The following is a 17,389-nucleotide window of genomic DNA, read 5'->3' as shown; positions in this document are numbered from 1 at the left end:
ACACTGATTTAGTACTCAAGAAACATTTGTTATTATTGTCAATGTTAAAAACAGTTGTGCTGCTTAATATTCTTGTGGAAACCTTGTTACTTTTTTTCAGAACTCTTTATTTAATAGAAAGTTCAAAACAGCATTCATTTAACTCTTTCCCCGGCATTGACGTACATTTCTGGCTTTCCGTGTTTTCACTGTTATACGGTATAGGGGACAAATCTTCTGAAAGAGTAATGAATCTCTTGATTAAAACAGGAAAAAAAGAAGCAGAAACATGCGATATCATATTTAAGCAGATGCATAAAATAAATTTGTAAAATAATGCGATCATTAATATTAAACAGCATATAAATCAAAACTGCCTAATGTTACAGAATGAAATGTTGACCCAGGACGAGCTATAGGACTGTGCAAGCTTTGGGGGTGTTGATGGACTCTATCTACTCCATCTAGTTTTTATCATTATTCTGAATCCAATCTGGATGCAGTCTTTGACAAAACTGCAATTTTCTCAGCTTTTTGCTCAAAATGCAGCTTCCCTTTCAAAAGGAACTCTACCTGCGTCGAGACGCTGTGGGAACGCCTCTGCATGATTGCATCGTGAAGCACGTGTGAAATCAGTCCAATGGCGTGACTGAACATAATAGGCGGGTGACTTCACAGACCATGTAACTATAAAGCATACCCAGAACAAAGAAACGCTAGCTTCTGTGTCTTCCGCAAGCGCTCTTTGTGAAATCGTTCATCCATTTGGTGTTTTTCTGTCAAGAAATAGTACAGCATTTCTCTCTGTTAGTCAGGAGTTTCACCAAAAAAGTGACTTATAAAATGGCAAGCAAACAGCAGTTCAAGCCGTATGATTTTCCACAGTTCGGGTCCCGCTTCTGCCGAGGCAGAGTGGTGGCTTAGATTGTGGGGTTCGCAAATGGATCTGGCAGAGGGGTTTGAGACATACCCAGCCCTTTCTCAGCCTTCACCTGCCAGGTCAGGTCTAGTGCCTTATCTCAGGGGGAAGCACACAGTGTGTTTTCTTCTCCCCGGTGTGAGGAACCGGTACTGCAGTTATCCAGCTCTGAGGAGATGGATGTTGTAAGTATCGATGCAGGAGATATTAGGAATTCGCCACCTCGTACTCCTGCATATGAGGAGCTTGTGGAGGTTGTGGCTCGTGCTTTCGCTAAGCTTCATATTGACTGGCCAGCCGAGAAACAAGTAGTTCAACAAAAAAATTAACTGGATGAAAGATTTCTACCATATAAATCACAATCTCCTCGTCAGGGGTTGCTATTTTTTCCCGACCTTAACACTGAGGTGTTGAGGTCGTGGAAGAAACCAAGGCTGGGTTTCCCGATAACGTTGTCTCTTAGCGCGCTACGAAGACTCTTAAGGTATAACCTAACTAAAGGTATACCATTACTAGGTGTGTTCCCCGAACTATACCTTAGAAAGCTGCTTAAGATATACCTTCTTACGTGCGACGTTACCCGGTGCTGTCCGTGGCGGTGGTGCTGAATTGGTTGATATCGATGGCTCGAGAATCAATTATTCTCTTGTCCAGGGGCTATTTCACTGCTTTATGCTAGAAAGTGGTGTTCTTTATAAAAGAAGCACTTCAGAAATAGTTGAAATTACATTTATTAGGACTGTTGGATATTATTTAAAAAAAAATAATCCAAACTATAATAGCCTATAATAGCCTAGCCTACATATTTTAAAATTTTAACATATATTGCTGCCACAATAACCATTTCAAAAAATGTACATGCTTTCATCTCTTTCCCATTTTTGTTCGCTGAGGTGGAGCTGCGATTAAATATTGTTCTTGTAAATACTTTCCAGTATTTCAGTAATAAAAGTTTACATCACGTACGGTGCTCGGCAGTGATCAAAAAGGATTTAAACAGTGAATTTTGAATCTCTTCTTGTAAACTCAGAGATGTGGATTCAGACGGCAATTAAATTACCACACGACCTGTTTGTCAAAAAACAGTAGGTACTAATTTGGACAGGGATTTTTACGCGGGTTGGGTGAAAAAAAACACTGATATTATGGATTCGGATGGCACTAAAATCACCGACTTACCCCTGTAAATGTTTAAAATACCGGACGAGCCCGTGAGAAACAATATTAGCATCCGAATAGAACTTAACTGACAGTAGCCTATGCTTTCACTGGCCTTTAAAAGCGCTCTTTTATTAAATTAATAATATAATATATAATAATAATATAATTTTATTCTTTGCATGAAAACACTTGAATTAGCCTAAATGAACACTGTCTGTGTGTATTAAAACTTCAGAATTATTTTCATATAGACCTGCAACAGTGATAAGGTAAAGCTAAGAGTGGTCCAGACCAACCTTCCGAACGTATGACTTACAGAAGGTATACTTAACTAAGAACGTTTCGGGAAACAAGTATAAACGATAAGGTACAGCTTAAGGTGTAACTTAAGAACGACGTAACGTTAAGAAGGTTTCGGGAAACCCAGCCCAGTGTCCTATCATGTTTTCATCCCCCTGACATTTAACTGTTCTAACATCATGGGGCTGAAACGTCATGGCTATGTGGTGATAGGGCTGAAGAGACACTTGGAAGCTATCTCTCCCCTGAATTTACATCGTCACTAAAATCCCCGACATTACCCACCAATCCTCTTAAAGTTACATCTGCGCTGGTGGGTAAAGCGTATTTGGTCGCATGCCTGCATACCAGGCCGACCTGCTAAGAGACATTGATGAAGGCGAGGAAGTTAGCGCTGAGGCAATATGAGAACTGCATCGCGCTACAGATCTGTATCTCCTGGCCACCAAGGAGACGACCAAATCAGTAGGCAGTTATATGGCAGCCCTGGGGGCCATGGAGAGACATCTGTGGTTGAACTTATCTGGCATAAAGGAGAAAGATAAGAATTTTCTTTTGGACGCCCCGCTCTCGCTTCTGGACTCCAAAAACTGGACTTTAGCATTCCAAAAATGTATTTCTTGCCGACCTCAAGTCTCTGAGGCTGCGGGGCAGGAGCAGTTTTGGGGAGGACCGTAACGTCACTGGTGTCAGGCTCCTGGGGGCAGTCCCCTCCCGGGAGAAGCGGTTTACACCTCATTATACAGTGCCCGGTTCTCCTCGGTGCCCTCTGCCAACCCCGCCACCTTGTTTGCTTCGGGGCTCAGCGGTCTCCAACGATCCTCTGAGGAGGGTTGCAGAGCAGTCAATTCGGTTGTTCCCTGCCGTTTCGCTGCTTCAGGGCACCAAAGTGTTTTTTATTTATTTTTTATTGAAAGGAGTAAAGCAACATACAGTAAAACCATGAAAGTTACATTTTCCTTCCTTCTATCTTTATTATAACAACCCCCCTCACCCCCGAAACATCCCTTCCCTAGGCAGCTTAAATACAACAGAATAACATAGTACGTAACACAACGTAACGTCTGGTTACGAAGGCAAAATAAAACAACTATGTCATTATACCTTTTCAAGGCATGTACCCATGCATACCAAAACATAAGTACTGATGATAATAAAAGTACCATTATTACAGTTTAAATGCATACATAAAAGAGAGAGAAAAAATACAGCGTCACAAAAAGGTGTAAAGAGAGAGATACATGGAAAATAAAAGTTAACAACTGGGTAATTCTTACCGTAACTTAACAAACTTAACAAAATTCTTCTGCGGGCCAATAAAGAAGTATAAGCAATACTCTGGATTGCAGTTAAGGTAATGGTTATAGTGTCACTGGGAGTTCCAAAAATAGCTATTGAAGAACAAGGCCGCAGTGTCACCCCAAGGGCTTCACTGATAGTTTTAAAAACCAATGCCCAGTAATAATTTAGAGGAGCAAGACCAAAATGTATGTGTCAGACTGGCTGGGGAGAAAGAGCATCTATCACAGGCTGCATCTATATTCTAGCTAACCCTTCCTTGCTCAAGTGAACCCTGTAAAGCACTTTAAATTGTATGAGCCCTAACCTAACAGAGGATGATGATGAGTGAACCTTTTTAAGCGCCTACCTCCAAAAAGCCTCAGACAACTTTATGCCCAGGTCATCTTCCCATATGGATTTAATGTTATCCAGATTGTACCCTTTCAAAGACATGAGCTGGGAATTTTATATGGAAATCAATCCTTTATTATTAAAATTGAGAGTAAGACTATCTAAGGGTGAGGTAGGAGTAAAATCAGGGAAGGGTGTACATTTGTTCTTAACAAAATTACGAATCTGAAGATATCAAAAAAAAAAAAAAAAGGCTTTGTGGGAGGTCAAACAATCTGCAGAGGTTCTCGAAACTGTTAAATAAACCTTCAGTGTCAGGGTTCTGCCCTGACAGTCTTGTCAGTCTTGTCTCTCAATGTTTCTTTGTTTGTCTTGTGCCTAAGCACATGGCTTTGTCTTTGTTTGTGTAACAATATTAGCTCAAAGGGGAAATATCAATAATAATTCATAATTACCAATTATGATTAATTATTAATATTTGGGTCAGTTAATTAGATTAACTTTGAGGTAAGCTAACTTAATATTACAATCAATTAATCAGTTCCAACGAACTCCTTGATTATTAATTTATTCTAAAAACAATGTATCTTTCATGGTCACTGAAAAATTATTATTCCTTAGCTTGTACAGCACGTAGAGCATGTAACAAGATCAAGATCGTAAAAGGGACTTTGTATGCAAACAGAGAATCAGAAACCAAATGCATAATTGTGCACAAGTTTTATTAACTAACTCACAAACATAACTAACACTAAACAAACATACCTACATTCATACATACATACATACATGGGTAAAGGGGTGAGTGATGTGGAACCGGAAGCAGGAAATAGAACTATGGAAAAGATCTATTTAACATTGAAAAGAACCATCAGCTTATTTCAGAGCACCTCATTAAATTGATACTTGCATGGTCAGTTGCAGTGGATACAATTCTTGAAGTGGTTGAAATTGGAGTGCGTTGATGGGTCCCTGAGTGTCAAAAGTCACTGGTGCAAGTTGCCATTGTGTGGTTCCGACACTGTTGTGGGTCGGAGCTTGCATGGTGGCTTCGATCACATGGCTGTTGTGAGTCGCCTGGCCTGCTGAGGGCACGCTGGACGACGGTGCGGCATCCTGAAGTGCCGAGAAGGCCAAGAGTTGATGGTTGCCCGTTCAGTGATGGTAGGTTTGCAGTTTTGCAGTCTCCCTTTTGGGAGCATGAAAACATGGCAGGCGTTGCTCAGGCCTGTTGGGCCCTGGGCCCCAGTAATGGCAGAAGCAGTGTTGTAGTCGGATGAGAAGCACTGAGAAGAGAGAGGGCGGTTACTGTGGCCTGTCTCTAATAAAGCCTGAGAACAGCTCCACCTCTCTGGGTTTTGCTGGACCAATGAAAAGTGTGGACTTTCTGGCGGGAGTTTCCTCTGTGACGAGGATTTACGAGCCTTTGTACTAAGCGTGCTCATTCGCAATGGCACACTGGGTTGGTTTCTGAAGGTGAAACTAAGATAGATTCTTGTAATACTAATATGTTGTACAGCTATCGGCATATCATGTACACAATCATTTCGATCTTCAAATTACCAATTTATAGAAACCAAACATGGTATGCGTGGGGTTACATTGGCTGTGGGTCCCATAACAGATATATAGTATCAAAGAGATAATAGTATTAACAGATAAACAGTATTACAAGACACAACACAAGACAATCCTTTACCAAAGTAAATCATTCACAAAATGTTCTGGAATGCATGTTAATTTCATGTTAATCAGTTCATCAATAAATGAATGCAGGAGAGTCTGTTCTAACGTGTTCTGATAGCAGGACCCTATTCACATTGCTACAGGTCATAAAACTAACTTATCTGATCGTTGTCAGGGTAACTAAGACCGTCTTGTCCTGTTTGGGGATGGGACGCAGATCCCAGAGAAGTTTGAAAGTTTTTATGGTACATGTACCAAATAATTGTGAAAGTACTACAGGGTTAGATGTGAATCGAGAAGCTTTCAAAGGTAGGGAAGAATACACTAAAGCAGGGAGAGAGGAAGAGTAACATGTTTGTGCTTCAATTAAACACCAATTTGTTTCTGGGCAATGAAACCAAAATAATATTTTCAGAATATTTGATGCCCAGTAATAAGTAAAACTTGGGAGGCTGAAACCACCTGCATCATGGGTCCTCTGAAGAATATGTTTAACTCTGGGGATCTTATTTTCCCAAATGAAAGAGGATATGGTTTGATTAACTGAACGGAAAAAGGATTAATTGGAAAAAAAACAAAAAACAAAAAACGGTAAGGACTGAAGCAAATAAAGGAACTTGGGAAGAAATAATATTTTCACTGAATGTATTCTTCCAGCTAAAGTAAGGGGAAGACTACGCCACCTTCCTAAGTCTGTCTTTACTTCTTTGAACTGAGCTTTATAATTGGCTTCAAACTAAGAAGAAAAGGACCGTGTCAAATGAATTCCAAGATATTTAAAGCCATTTGGAGAAAAAGGAAAGGGTAATGATTCTTGTGGAATTTGTAATGCCAAATCATTAATGGGGAAACATTCACTTTTTTGGAAATTTAATTTGTATCCCGAAAAGGTACCAAACCGACCTAATAATGATATAATTAAAGGACAACTAGATATGGGGTCACTGATGTAAAGCAAAAGATCATCGGCGTATAAAGACACAATGCTCAATACTCCCCCATTATTAAAAGTTGCAAATTAAAGTTTGATTAAAGTCTTTTATCTGAGAAAAAGACGGGAGGCGGTTTGACGTTTCAGCTGATGAGCCAAGAGCGACTTGATTTGTCTCCACATTCATAGTAAAGACCACGCGTCCTCATTATTAATTGTTCTGCTTGAGAAGTGGATAGAAAATTGAACTTTGTCTGCAAGTCAACTCTTTTTTTATGTTGATTAATTTATGTAAATGTTTTATTATCTATACTAGTTGAGACAAAGTTACAGAACTTATCATTGGATAGCAGTAATGGATTAAATGCCCATATTGGTCCTTCTCTGATGTTCAAAGGGAAATGCAGGTCCAGCACCACAGGCGCATGACTGGATACAATTATAGCTGAGTAGTCAACTTTCTTAATCATTGATATAAACAAGTTGCCTACAAAAAAATAATCTAGTCTAGAAAAGGAATGATGGACATGGGAATAAAAGGAGAATTGTCTAGTCAATGGGTTTAAGAATCTCTAAGGATCCACACAGCCGTTCTGTTGCATAAATAGAGAAAAGGCCATTGCCATATCAGAAACATTACTACTAGTGCTGGACCTATCAAGCTGAGGATCGAAAACACAGTTTAAATCACCAGCGAATAACAAATGATGTGTATTAAGCTTGGGGGTATTAATGATAGGAGGCTATTTGCAAACTGAATATCATCCCAATTGGGAGCATAAATGTTAACTAAAACCACTGGGACTTGAAAAAGAGACCCAGAGACAACAATGTAATGACCATTAGGGTCACAGATTGTGTCAGAAGGTATAAACTGTACTCTCTTGATCTGCTATTACATTTGGAATGAAACATTTGACTAACCCATATCTTACGAATTCTATTGTGATCATCCAGTCTTAAATGTGTTTCTTGTAAAAACAATATTTCTGGTTTGAAAGATTTAAGATGGGAGAAAACTTTAGCTCTTTTAACAGGACGATTTAATCCCCTGACATTACATGTCATAAGCCTCACAGGATGACCTCTATCTTCATCACCTATATTAACTGTATAATACAGAAATTTGAAGCATGCAAGGGTTTTGATCTAAAACAAATTGTAGCCATGAATTGTAAATGACAAAAATAAGATACAAGAAACCAGAGGTAAACAATGCACCTCCCAACCCCCAACCAAAAAAAAAAGAAAAAAAGTGAACATTACAATTCCTAGATCTAATTCCCCAACTGAGGATGATCGCAGATACAACATAATGAAAAACTACCAAAGAAAATGAAGTCCAACCAACAAATGAAGTCATATACAATATAGGTACAGCCCCCTTATAAAAATGAGGTTCAAAACAATGTCAAAAATTGTATACGTTATCCAGCTGGAAAAAAGAAAAGGAGTGTATGATTTTATAACCATAATTCCAATGCAACCTCGGGTTTGCACATAGTTATTGTATGAGGCTTTTTTTTTCTTTTCTTTTTTTCTTACCCGAGGGGGCAAAAGGAAAAGGTTGAGGGGACAAAAATGTCTTTGCACATTATTCTTCACCCCAATTAGAATGGTAGAACTCGTTGGCTTCTTTTGGCGTGCTGAACAAGTGTGTTTTCCCTTTGTGAGTAACCCGTAGCCTTGCAGGGTACAAGAGACTAAATCTGACTCCCTTTTCGTAGAGCCAAGACTTCACATCTTTGAACGCCACCCGCTTTTTCCCCAGCTCAGCGCTGAAATCCTCATGGAAAAACACCCGGTGCTGGCGAAAGAGCAACTCTCGCTGTTGCTTACTGAATCTGAGGATGCGATGCTTGTCCTGGAAGAAGTGAAAAAGAACCAGAAACACACTGGGTTTGGTCTGCTTGGCCCTTGCATCGTTGGTTGGGTTGGGTCCGACTCGGTGATCACGAGAAAGAAAGACTCGTGAAGAAGTCTTTCCCCAGTACTTCCTCAAATTTTTTAAATTAATTTTATCGGGTCTTGTCCTTCCAACTTTCAGGGATGCCCACACATTAGATCTCCGTGAGCGATTTTCTAGATCGTCCAGCTTTTCCTTCAGTGACATTACAGTTACAGAATTCAGTTCGGGTTTCGCCCGCCCAGGTTCAACGGGGTCCTCCCTATGGCGGTGGACCCTGAGCAGGCTCTGGTTATGGAGCAAGAAGTTCAGGCTCTTTTGCGAAAGGAGGCAATAGAATGGGTTCCTCCTCCCAGCAAGGAGTTGCTTTTTTACAGCTTTTTTACAGCCGTTACTTAATTGTTCCAAAAAAGGATGGAGGGTTGCGTCTTATTCTGGACCAGCGCCAACTAAACCGCAAAGTTCAGAAGCTCAAGTTCAAGATGCTTACACTCAAACAGATAGTGTCACAAATCAGGTCAGAGGACTGGTTTGTCACGATAGACAAAGGTTCGCTTTTGGGGGCAAAGCGTACCAATATCGAGTTCTTCCTTTCAGTCTAGGTTTATCACCCTGCATTTTCATGAAATGCGTGGATGCAGCTCTGGCTCCTCTGAGACTCCAGGGCTTTGCGTATTAACCTTTTGAGCGATATGGTCCCATATATAGGATTTTTATTTTTGTGCCCCTGAGAGTACATTCCCACATATAGGATTTAGAATGTTCAGTGACGTGACATAACTGCCATATTCAAACTGTGCTTTTGCGCGTTGGCTGGCGCTGAGCCAGAGTTAGGCGTGCTCAGCACTTGTCATACATAACAACTATGCAGTGTTTTCCACCACATAATGTTTATTTTAGGTTTTAGACATTTAAATACACATAAGCACTAGTAGACGTGTGTTATTCATATCAGACAAACTATAAATTAATGTGGAATTAACTATAAAGTTCATTCTATTTTCACAGGACTCTACTCTATTTTACTCTATTCTTTTGCTTTCTCAGAGAGCAGTCTATATCACTCATCAAAACCAGGGAGCAGACGTACTGTCGAGGCAGGGGCTGAGGCCCGGGGAATGGAGACTCAACCCCGAGGTGGTGGAGCTCCTGTGGGAGAAGTTTGGTCAAGCAGAAGTAGACCTGTTTGCATCTCAAGAGATGACACACTGTCCAGTGTGGTTCTCCCTCACTCATCCAGCTCCTCTCAGACTGGATGCCATGGTACAGACATGGCCAAGGCTACGTCTGTACGCTTTTCCCCCGATCACTCTGTTCCCGGGAGTTCTGGAGAGGATTCGCCGGGACGGGGCCAGTCTGCTGTTAATAGCCCCGTTCTGGTTCACTTCATGGTGCAGAGAACATCAGCTGGACCCGGTCAACTGCCCTGTTGGTTCAGTGCTAGAATTTCTCTCCACCTTAAAGGTGTACGTTGCGGCCATAGCTGCTAACCACACAAAGGACAGACCCTCTGATTACTCATTTTCTTTGTGGCACACTGAGACCTGCACTACGCACGAGAGCGCCGGCCTGGGATTTGGCCATTGTATTGGGAGGCCTTACTTTGGCTCCCTTTGAGCCTATCGAAGAGGTTCGAGAAAAGTTCCTCACCTTACAGACTATATTTTTTCTTGCTATCTCGTCTCTTAAAATAATTGGAGACTTACAGGCCCTGTCGGTAGCTCCTTCGTGTTTAGAATTTGCCCCTGGCATGGTGAAAGCTTTTCTTCACCCAAGACCGGGTTATGTGCATAAGGTCCCCACTAATATTTTGGGGCCTATTATGCTGCAGGCCTTTTGTCCTCCTCCCTTTCATTCATCAGATCAGGTCATTAAGACACTTAATCTGCTGTGCCCTGTAAGGGCTTTAGATGTTTATGTCCACAGAGCTGCCCTGTGGCGAAAGTCAGATCAATTGTTTGTCTGTTTCAGGTCACCTAGGAAAGGGTGCCCTGGATCTAAGCAAAGGATGAGTAAGTGGGTAGTTGAGGCTATTTCACTTGCTTATGTGTCGGTTGGTCAGCCTAGACCTATGACTGTTCGGGCCCACTGCACTAGGAGTGACACTGAAAGGGAACATTTTAGGTTACGACTGAATCCTGGTTCCCTGAAGAGGGAACGAGACGCTGCGTCGCCCTGCCATACTTCCGGCATGCCTGTGATCGACTTGCTTCAGCCTATTAGAAGCTTGCGTTTCTTTGTTCTGGGTATGCTCTATAGTTTCCTGGTCTGACACGTCACCCGCCTATGACGTTCCGTCACGCCATTGGACTAATTTCAGGTGCTTCATGACACAATCACACAGAGGCGTTCCTACAGCTGCTGCAACATGACATGCTGCTGTGAGCAAGTAAGACATGCTGATGTGTGTCTTATGCAATTTGTATGTGTCTTTGCTGGATAAAAGTATTCATTTCTTTAAAAAAATTACTAAAAAATCTGATTGACTTTTTTAACAGTAGGATAGGTCTTCCTAAAAGTAAAGGAGAGAGAGAGAGAGAGAGAGAGAGAGAGAGAGAGAGAGATACCTGATTTACCAGTTGGTAACACTGGAGCTGGAGCTGGTAACTCTAAAAGGAAGAGGAATTGGAATCACTTGTTGCCTGTATATCTACAAAGTCCCATTACCAAAGTTATAAAACATTCCAGCATGCTATTTGTGAAGTAAAGGCACTGCAGAGTTAAATATAAAGAGGTACAGGATCTGCCATGCAAGATTGTACAGCGTTGAAAGATAAGTTAGAGAAAAGGAATGGAAACCAGACCAGAGTTTACATGAGATAGCAGAAAGTAAATGCGTATCACTGAATGAATCATCTGAGGCTTTAGACAAATAATGAAAGAACAATTTTACCCCAAAATAAAAATTCTTACATCATTCACTCATAATTGTAATTTTGTCTTTTCAAACCCATTTCCTGTCTTCTGTGGAACACGTTTATGTGTTTTGTATAGGCCTACATGTATCTCTGGTTTGAATGATTTTTACTTAAAAGCTTGTGAAATTTAAACATCATGAATGCACAACAATGGTTGACATACATTTATTGTAATGGTTTTCACCTAAACATTTTTTGATCAAGTCGTATGTTTTTTTTTTTTTTTTTTTTTGCTGACACATTGGTATTTTAAGCATTAACGCATTACCCTGAGTATGTTCTGCCATTTAAATGAATTCACCAAACAAGACAATTATTAAATGAACTCTTTTTTATTTTTTTATTCCCCCAATCAAAAAAAGTCCTATGGCTTTAGAACAGCATGAGAGTGAATAAACAATGGAATTGCATATATTTTTTTTCTTTAGCATTTATTTGAAAGGTTATTTATTTGAGCCATTCACTCCTGTAATGATTTTGTGTCTGTGTGCTTTTATGTGGACTCTTAATTTGTTGTTCTCTGCAGAAGTGCAGTTTCAGTATGCTAACACTGAAGCACATCATGATGCAGATTAGGCAGAGGGGATATTTTTTCACAATTGATGTGAAAGACGCTTATTTCTGCATTCAGATCATTCAGAGACACAGGACGTTTCTCAGGTTTACTTTTGGGGGCTATGGCCTGGTTTCACAGACGGGGGTTAGATTAAGCCAGAATTAGGCCTTAGTTCAATTAGGACATTTAAGTGACTTTTATAAACATGGCTTAGATAGCATATTCGGACAGAGGAATGACGATGGCTGAGGAGCCAGTGTTCAAGCTTGAACTTGTTTTGAAACTATTTTAATGTTTACAAAAGCTTGTTCTGTGTCTGAGCTTTGTCTGCCCTGTCACTGAGTCAATAAACAGCAGAATTTTGCAAAATGGCTTAGTTTCCCACATATTTTGCACATCTTTCATCTTGCAGGACAGTGAGATTGATCAGTGTGAGGTTTTTTTTTTTTTTGAGGAATCATCTCGTCACTATTTGCCTAATTACAGTCCTTGACAAGTAGACGTAGGTCTATCACAAACTGCTCGAAAGGCTCGTAGTTTCCTTGCACTTTTTTAGTGGAATTTATAATGTGCAAATATCACATTCACTTTTTTCTCGACATATGTGAAGCGGTAGTAATATGACTTTAAGATCTTTGCTTCATCTGCAGACAGTGACCATGAATTAAAAATATCTTTGCCCTTCTCTCCCATAGGAGAAGAAAACTGCATTTAATTAAATCTAAATTTTCGTTGACAGCTAAATAAATACTTTCACTCCAACACCATCTACAGTAGCTGTCAGAAAAATGAGAAGCTTTCTCATAATAATGAGAAACTTTCTCGTGAGAAACTTTCTCGAAATAATGACTTAACATCTCGTAATAATGAGAAACTTTCTCATAATTATGATTTAACATCTCATAATAATGAGAAACTTTCTCATAATAATGACTTAACATCTCATAATAATGAGAAACTTTCTCGAAATAATGACTTATTTTCTCGCATTTCTACGCATGCGCAAAGCAGCGGAGTAGAAGGGAGTGCCACGCTAGCGACATCCGCTGGTCAAAGCCGTGTAAATGCGTCACAGCAAACATGGCATGCTCTGCAAAACAGTTTTTATCATTAAAGTCAGTGTGATCTACGAAGTGCAATCAGTGGCGGCGCCAGGGAGGAGCTAGGTGGTGCTGTAGCTCCCCCTATAATAGCCATAGCACCTGCCCAGCACCCCCAAGAAATGTCTGTAATTTTTTATATTTATATTTTAATGTCATGTTTGAATAGTCTTTTTCATGTTGTTAAAAATAGGAATTAAATAATAATCGCGAGCGGGCGCAGGCGCCATGAGCGCTGAGCGAGCAGGAACGAGTAACGTTAGTGACTGTTGTCGTCGAAAAAGATGGATAAAGCAAAAAAGCTGTCGGGGACTAAAAGTAGAAAAATAAAGAGGGAAAAGGAGATGGCATGTCAATTGATGCGACAGCAGCTAAATAAGTGGATGGTGAAATGCAACAGGTAGGATTTAAAGTGTGCCCTCCAGGCATGTAGGCTACTGGTCATCGGGACTACCGGGAGATTCCCGGTGGGCCGACGTGCTTTTTGGGCCGATACATCTCATCTCAAAAAACAACACTTTTTTTTTTTTTTTTTTTTTGTCTTAACGGCCCATAAAACTCGTACATCGGCGGCCCATTCGTTTTGTTTTGCTTAATTGGCGGCGCATGGGTTAGTGCCGGTGTAATGCATTGGTCAAAAAAAGTCAGCGTTAGTTTTTTTTTTTTTTTTTACACCCTATGAAACACGTAGATCAGCTGGTTCTTTTCTTGATTGACAGTGGGCTAATCACATACACTCTTTCAAGTACAGAAATTAGTACAAAATTAATTATGAAAGTTTCCTTTATTTTTCAGTGCATTTGTTTTACAATAGGCTATATGGCTATTACTATCATGGGATTAATATTATAACTATTATTATGTAGTAGTGTAATGTAGACTGACACTGTAACTAGAAGAGGTTTGAATTTTTCTTTGTTTAATTTGCACACTGAATATGGGTTGGAGCTTTTAATTTTTAACTCTCAAAGTGCACCAGATTGATGATTGCCAAAATTGTTGCTGCATACCCCTCTGACACTGGGTAGTTGCGTCCCTGTCTATAGCCCTTGCGTTGAATGCTTTTACATATACAGTATATATGCTTATAGTCGCGGAACGAGTATAGTTAATGCAGGCGTGTACGCATGTGTAGGCCTATACCAAGGGTGGTCCGATTCGCATCCCTCCATAATGAAACGCCCCAAAATTCAAAGCACCTTCTCTTAAAGGTGCTGTATGTAACTTTTTTTATAAAATGAATCCTTTTTTTATTGCCCGTCTGTGAAGGGGTTGTAATCACACATTACAATGATCCACTTTTCGCGTTTTGCTATTACCTCTGAAGGGCAGTATTCCTATTTTTATGTGAAGTCTCCGGGTCGGATTTTCTGCGAAATCCACCGGATGTGACGTGCATGCGCGCTCCCGAGCCTCTCCGTTTTATATACAGTCTATTGCGACCGATTGCGACGGCACTGCAGCTAACGACATGGAGTCTGATAACACCAAAAAACGACCTGCCTCCAGCACAACACAGACTCCAACACAAACTCCAAAAAAAATAAAATAAATAAATATTTATCTGCTGAAGCTCGTCAGGCCAAACGTCAATCGGATCGACTCAGGACGAAAACACGGATCAACATTGGCAGAGCGTTTGAATTATGGAGAGACCTCCGCTTTGTTTTAGGTATAAAAACAGACCCTGAGTTGGCTTTCATCCTTTTGGACAGGTAAGCTAACAATACTTCAAAGCATGTAAAATATATTGTGATTTTGTGCTTTAGTTGGCTCAAGTTAGACATCATTAGTTCACCAGCTAACGCCGACCATTTGCTAACGTTATCTGATGTGAAAGACTACAGTTGTAACTTTATTGCTTTTCACGAGCACGAGCGCTGTTGTTGCAATCTGAAACATCACCGCTAGAGGCCGCTGGATCCTACATACAGCACCTTTAAGTGTTGAGCATCCCCATAGCACCTGCAACAGAAAATATCTGGAGCCGCCACTGAGTGCAATCTGTAGTATCATTAAATAACATAAATTAAAAATCATCTGTATATCTTCCATACTTATCCATGCGCACGAAAAGGTGTGAAAATGGAATGCAGAATGGTTACCATGGTAACGAAGGACACCTGCTTGTGTACACTGATGGAAATTGTGTTACATGAATTTACAAAACTATCAGATTAAAGTTGGAATATTACATTTATTCGTTAAGTTTAAGTGTAACATCTTCATAAAATATGATATCAATACAGAAATCACCTTTAAGATGTTTAAGACCTTTAAGACCTTTAAGGACATTTACACATAAGTGGGCAGTGGAATGGGGGAAAACGCAAGATCCTGAGACGTTTTTAAAAGCTGAACTTCTTCTCAAGTGAGCGCCGCGTTTTTAGAACGCCGTGTCATGCGCGAGACCATAGACGTCATATAGATAGACGCCCTATCGACCGCTACTGCCTACTGGCGCGGTCGAGCCATGGGGCCGCCATCTTAGACCGGTCACCCGCTCCACTCAATGTAATCTGTATGGCAGGTGCAATGAGCTGTCAGTGCATTTAATTAATCATACCTCACTGAATACCGAACTGATTTTCACGTGGGTTTTTTGCTGCAAAGGTCATTCATGATGTAGCTATTATACAGGACACATGGTTCGGCGTATTTTAATATTCATAGTCGGCTTAACAGTAGACTAATATAATATTCTGATATAAGATATAAAGTGACCAGACGTCCAAAATCAAAATATGTGATGTAGGATATAAGGTATTTTATAAATCACACACTATAAATATGATAAAGAAGCAGAAACGTTAGCTGGCTACGATTTCAGTAGCCTACAGTAATATCAAAGATCCTTGCTCCTTCTCAATTATCTGGTAATATTCTATTCACAAAATACAATCAATAGTAGGCTACGGTAATGTTAAAAGTAATCCCCCGGGCCCTATTTGCGATGGTTCGCCGATTAGAACAGGAAAATGCTCCACAGTGCTCTAGCATCTTAACAGCTGCCACGCAACGAAACTAGGAGTACGACCGGTTTAAGATGGCGGCCGCATTTCTCAGTGCCCAGCTGCCAATAGGGCATCTAGTCTCTATATAATATTTATGCGCGAGACGCTGCAAAAAGACGCGCGTGCAACGTAGTGCGCGTTTGCCTAGAAAAGAAATGAAAGAGCAGCGCAGTGGAATGAAAAAAGCGCGTTCTGTATGAACGGACCCTTATCCAAAAACATAACTGCTTGAATATGTTTGTACACAGATTTCCAGATGAAGTGTTCTTTAACAGATTTGGAAAAGTGTGCTGTCTTATTCCTCCATCTATTTGAAATACATGGATCGTGTTGCTGCTTGTTCATACACAAAAATACAAATGAATATTACAAATGAATAAAATACTATCTAGTATGGAAGCCCGTCTCATATGCTGATAATTTATCATTAATGTTATTCACTGCAGAACGTGCCATATGTTTGCTGTGATGTATTTACACGGCTTTGACCAGCGGATGTCGCTAGCGTGGCACTCCCTTCTGCTCCGTTGCTTTGCGCATGCGTAGAAGTGCGAGAAAATAAGTCATTATTACGAAAAAGTTTCTCATTATTATGAGATGTTAAGTCATTATTATGAGAAAGTTTATCATTGTTATGAGATGTTAAGTCTGTGTACACACACACACACACACACACACACACACACAAACAAACACACACACACTTACCTGCAAGAAAACAGACCCTCCAGAGCCCTGAATGGAGAGACATACGAATTTCAGTGCTCTGATTGAGAGGTAGGATGACCCCCTCTTCCAGGTAGAGCCAGTAGTCGGTGCTGACGGCAATACCCAGCAACCCCAGACTACACACAGCAAACACACTGCTGAGGAGTGTCAGTGCCTTTCTGCCACACAAACTCATCTTTCACATCAGCAGGGGGTGCAAGCTGCAGAAATCAGGAGCTGTATGAAAGAGAAAAGAGCTTAAATAAGCTTACATAACTTAATCTTCTATTTAACATCCAAATAGTTTTTTAAAATGCCAAGTAATCAGTTCTTAAGTTACAAAGGAGCCTACAACACAACTCATAACATTAACAACACTATTCTTTGCATCAAGATTGTTTCTGCAGTTGTATGCACAGAATCATTTGATCAAGGTTACGGGATACACTGGGCTAGTTTTGTCAAAAGTACCAACTTCGGTACCGAAGAAATTTGGTACTGAATTTTAAAAATGTGGCGCTTTGAGCGCTGTTGAGCAGAATCGTAAACACCTCGATTGCCCATTGTGTTCAAGCGCTC

At 40.4% G+C, this 17,389-nt stretch overlaps 1 protein-coding gene across 2 annotated transcripts in view; it reads right to left on the bottom strand.

The window, feature by feature from the left end:
- Window positions 1–17,006, bottom strand: part of cacng5a (calcium channel, voltage-dependent, gamma subunit 5a) — a gene marked incomplete at its 5' end in the record, with an annotated part of 30,751 nt that extends 13,745 nt beyond the window's left edge. For both annotated transcript variants that reach the window (XM_084426095.1, XM_084426096.1), the window contains one exon: window positions 16,811–17,006. In XM_084426095.1, coding sequence (XP_084282221.1) covers window positions 16,811–17,006 — 196 coding nt within the window. The remainder of the gene's footprint in view (window positions 1–16,810) is intronic.
- Window positions 17,007–17,389: the final 383 nt, after the last annotated feature.

This window comes from Rutilus rutilus (genome assembly GCF_951802725.1).
Source record: "Rutilus rutilus genome assembly, chromosome: 12".
NCBI classification, from domain to species: Eukaryota; Metazoa; Chordata; class Actinopteri; order Cypriniformes; family Leuciscidae; genus Rutilus; species Rutilus rutilus.
This window is presented reverse-complemented; position numbering and strand designations above follow the sequence as displayed.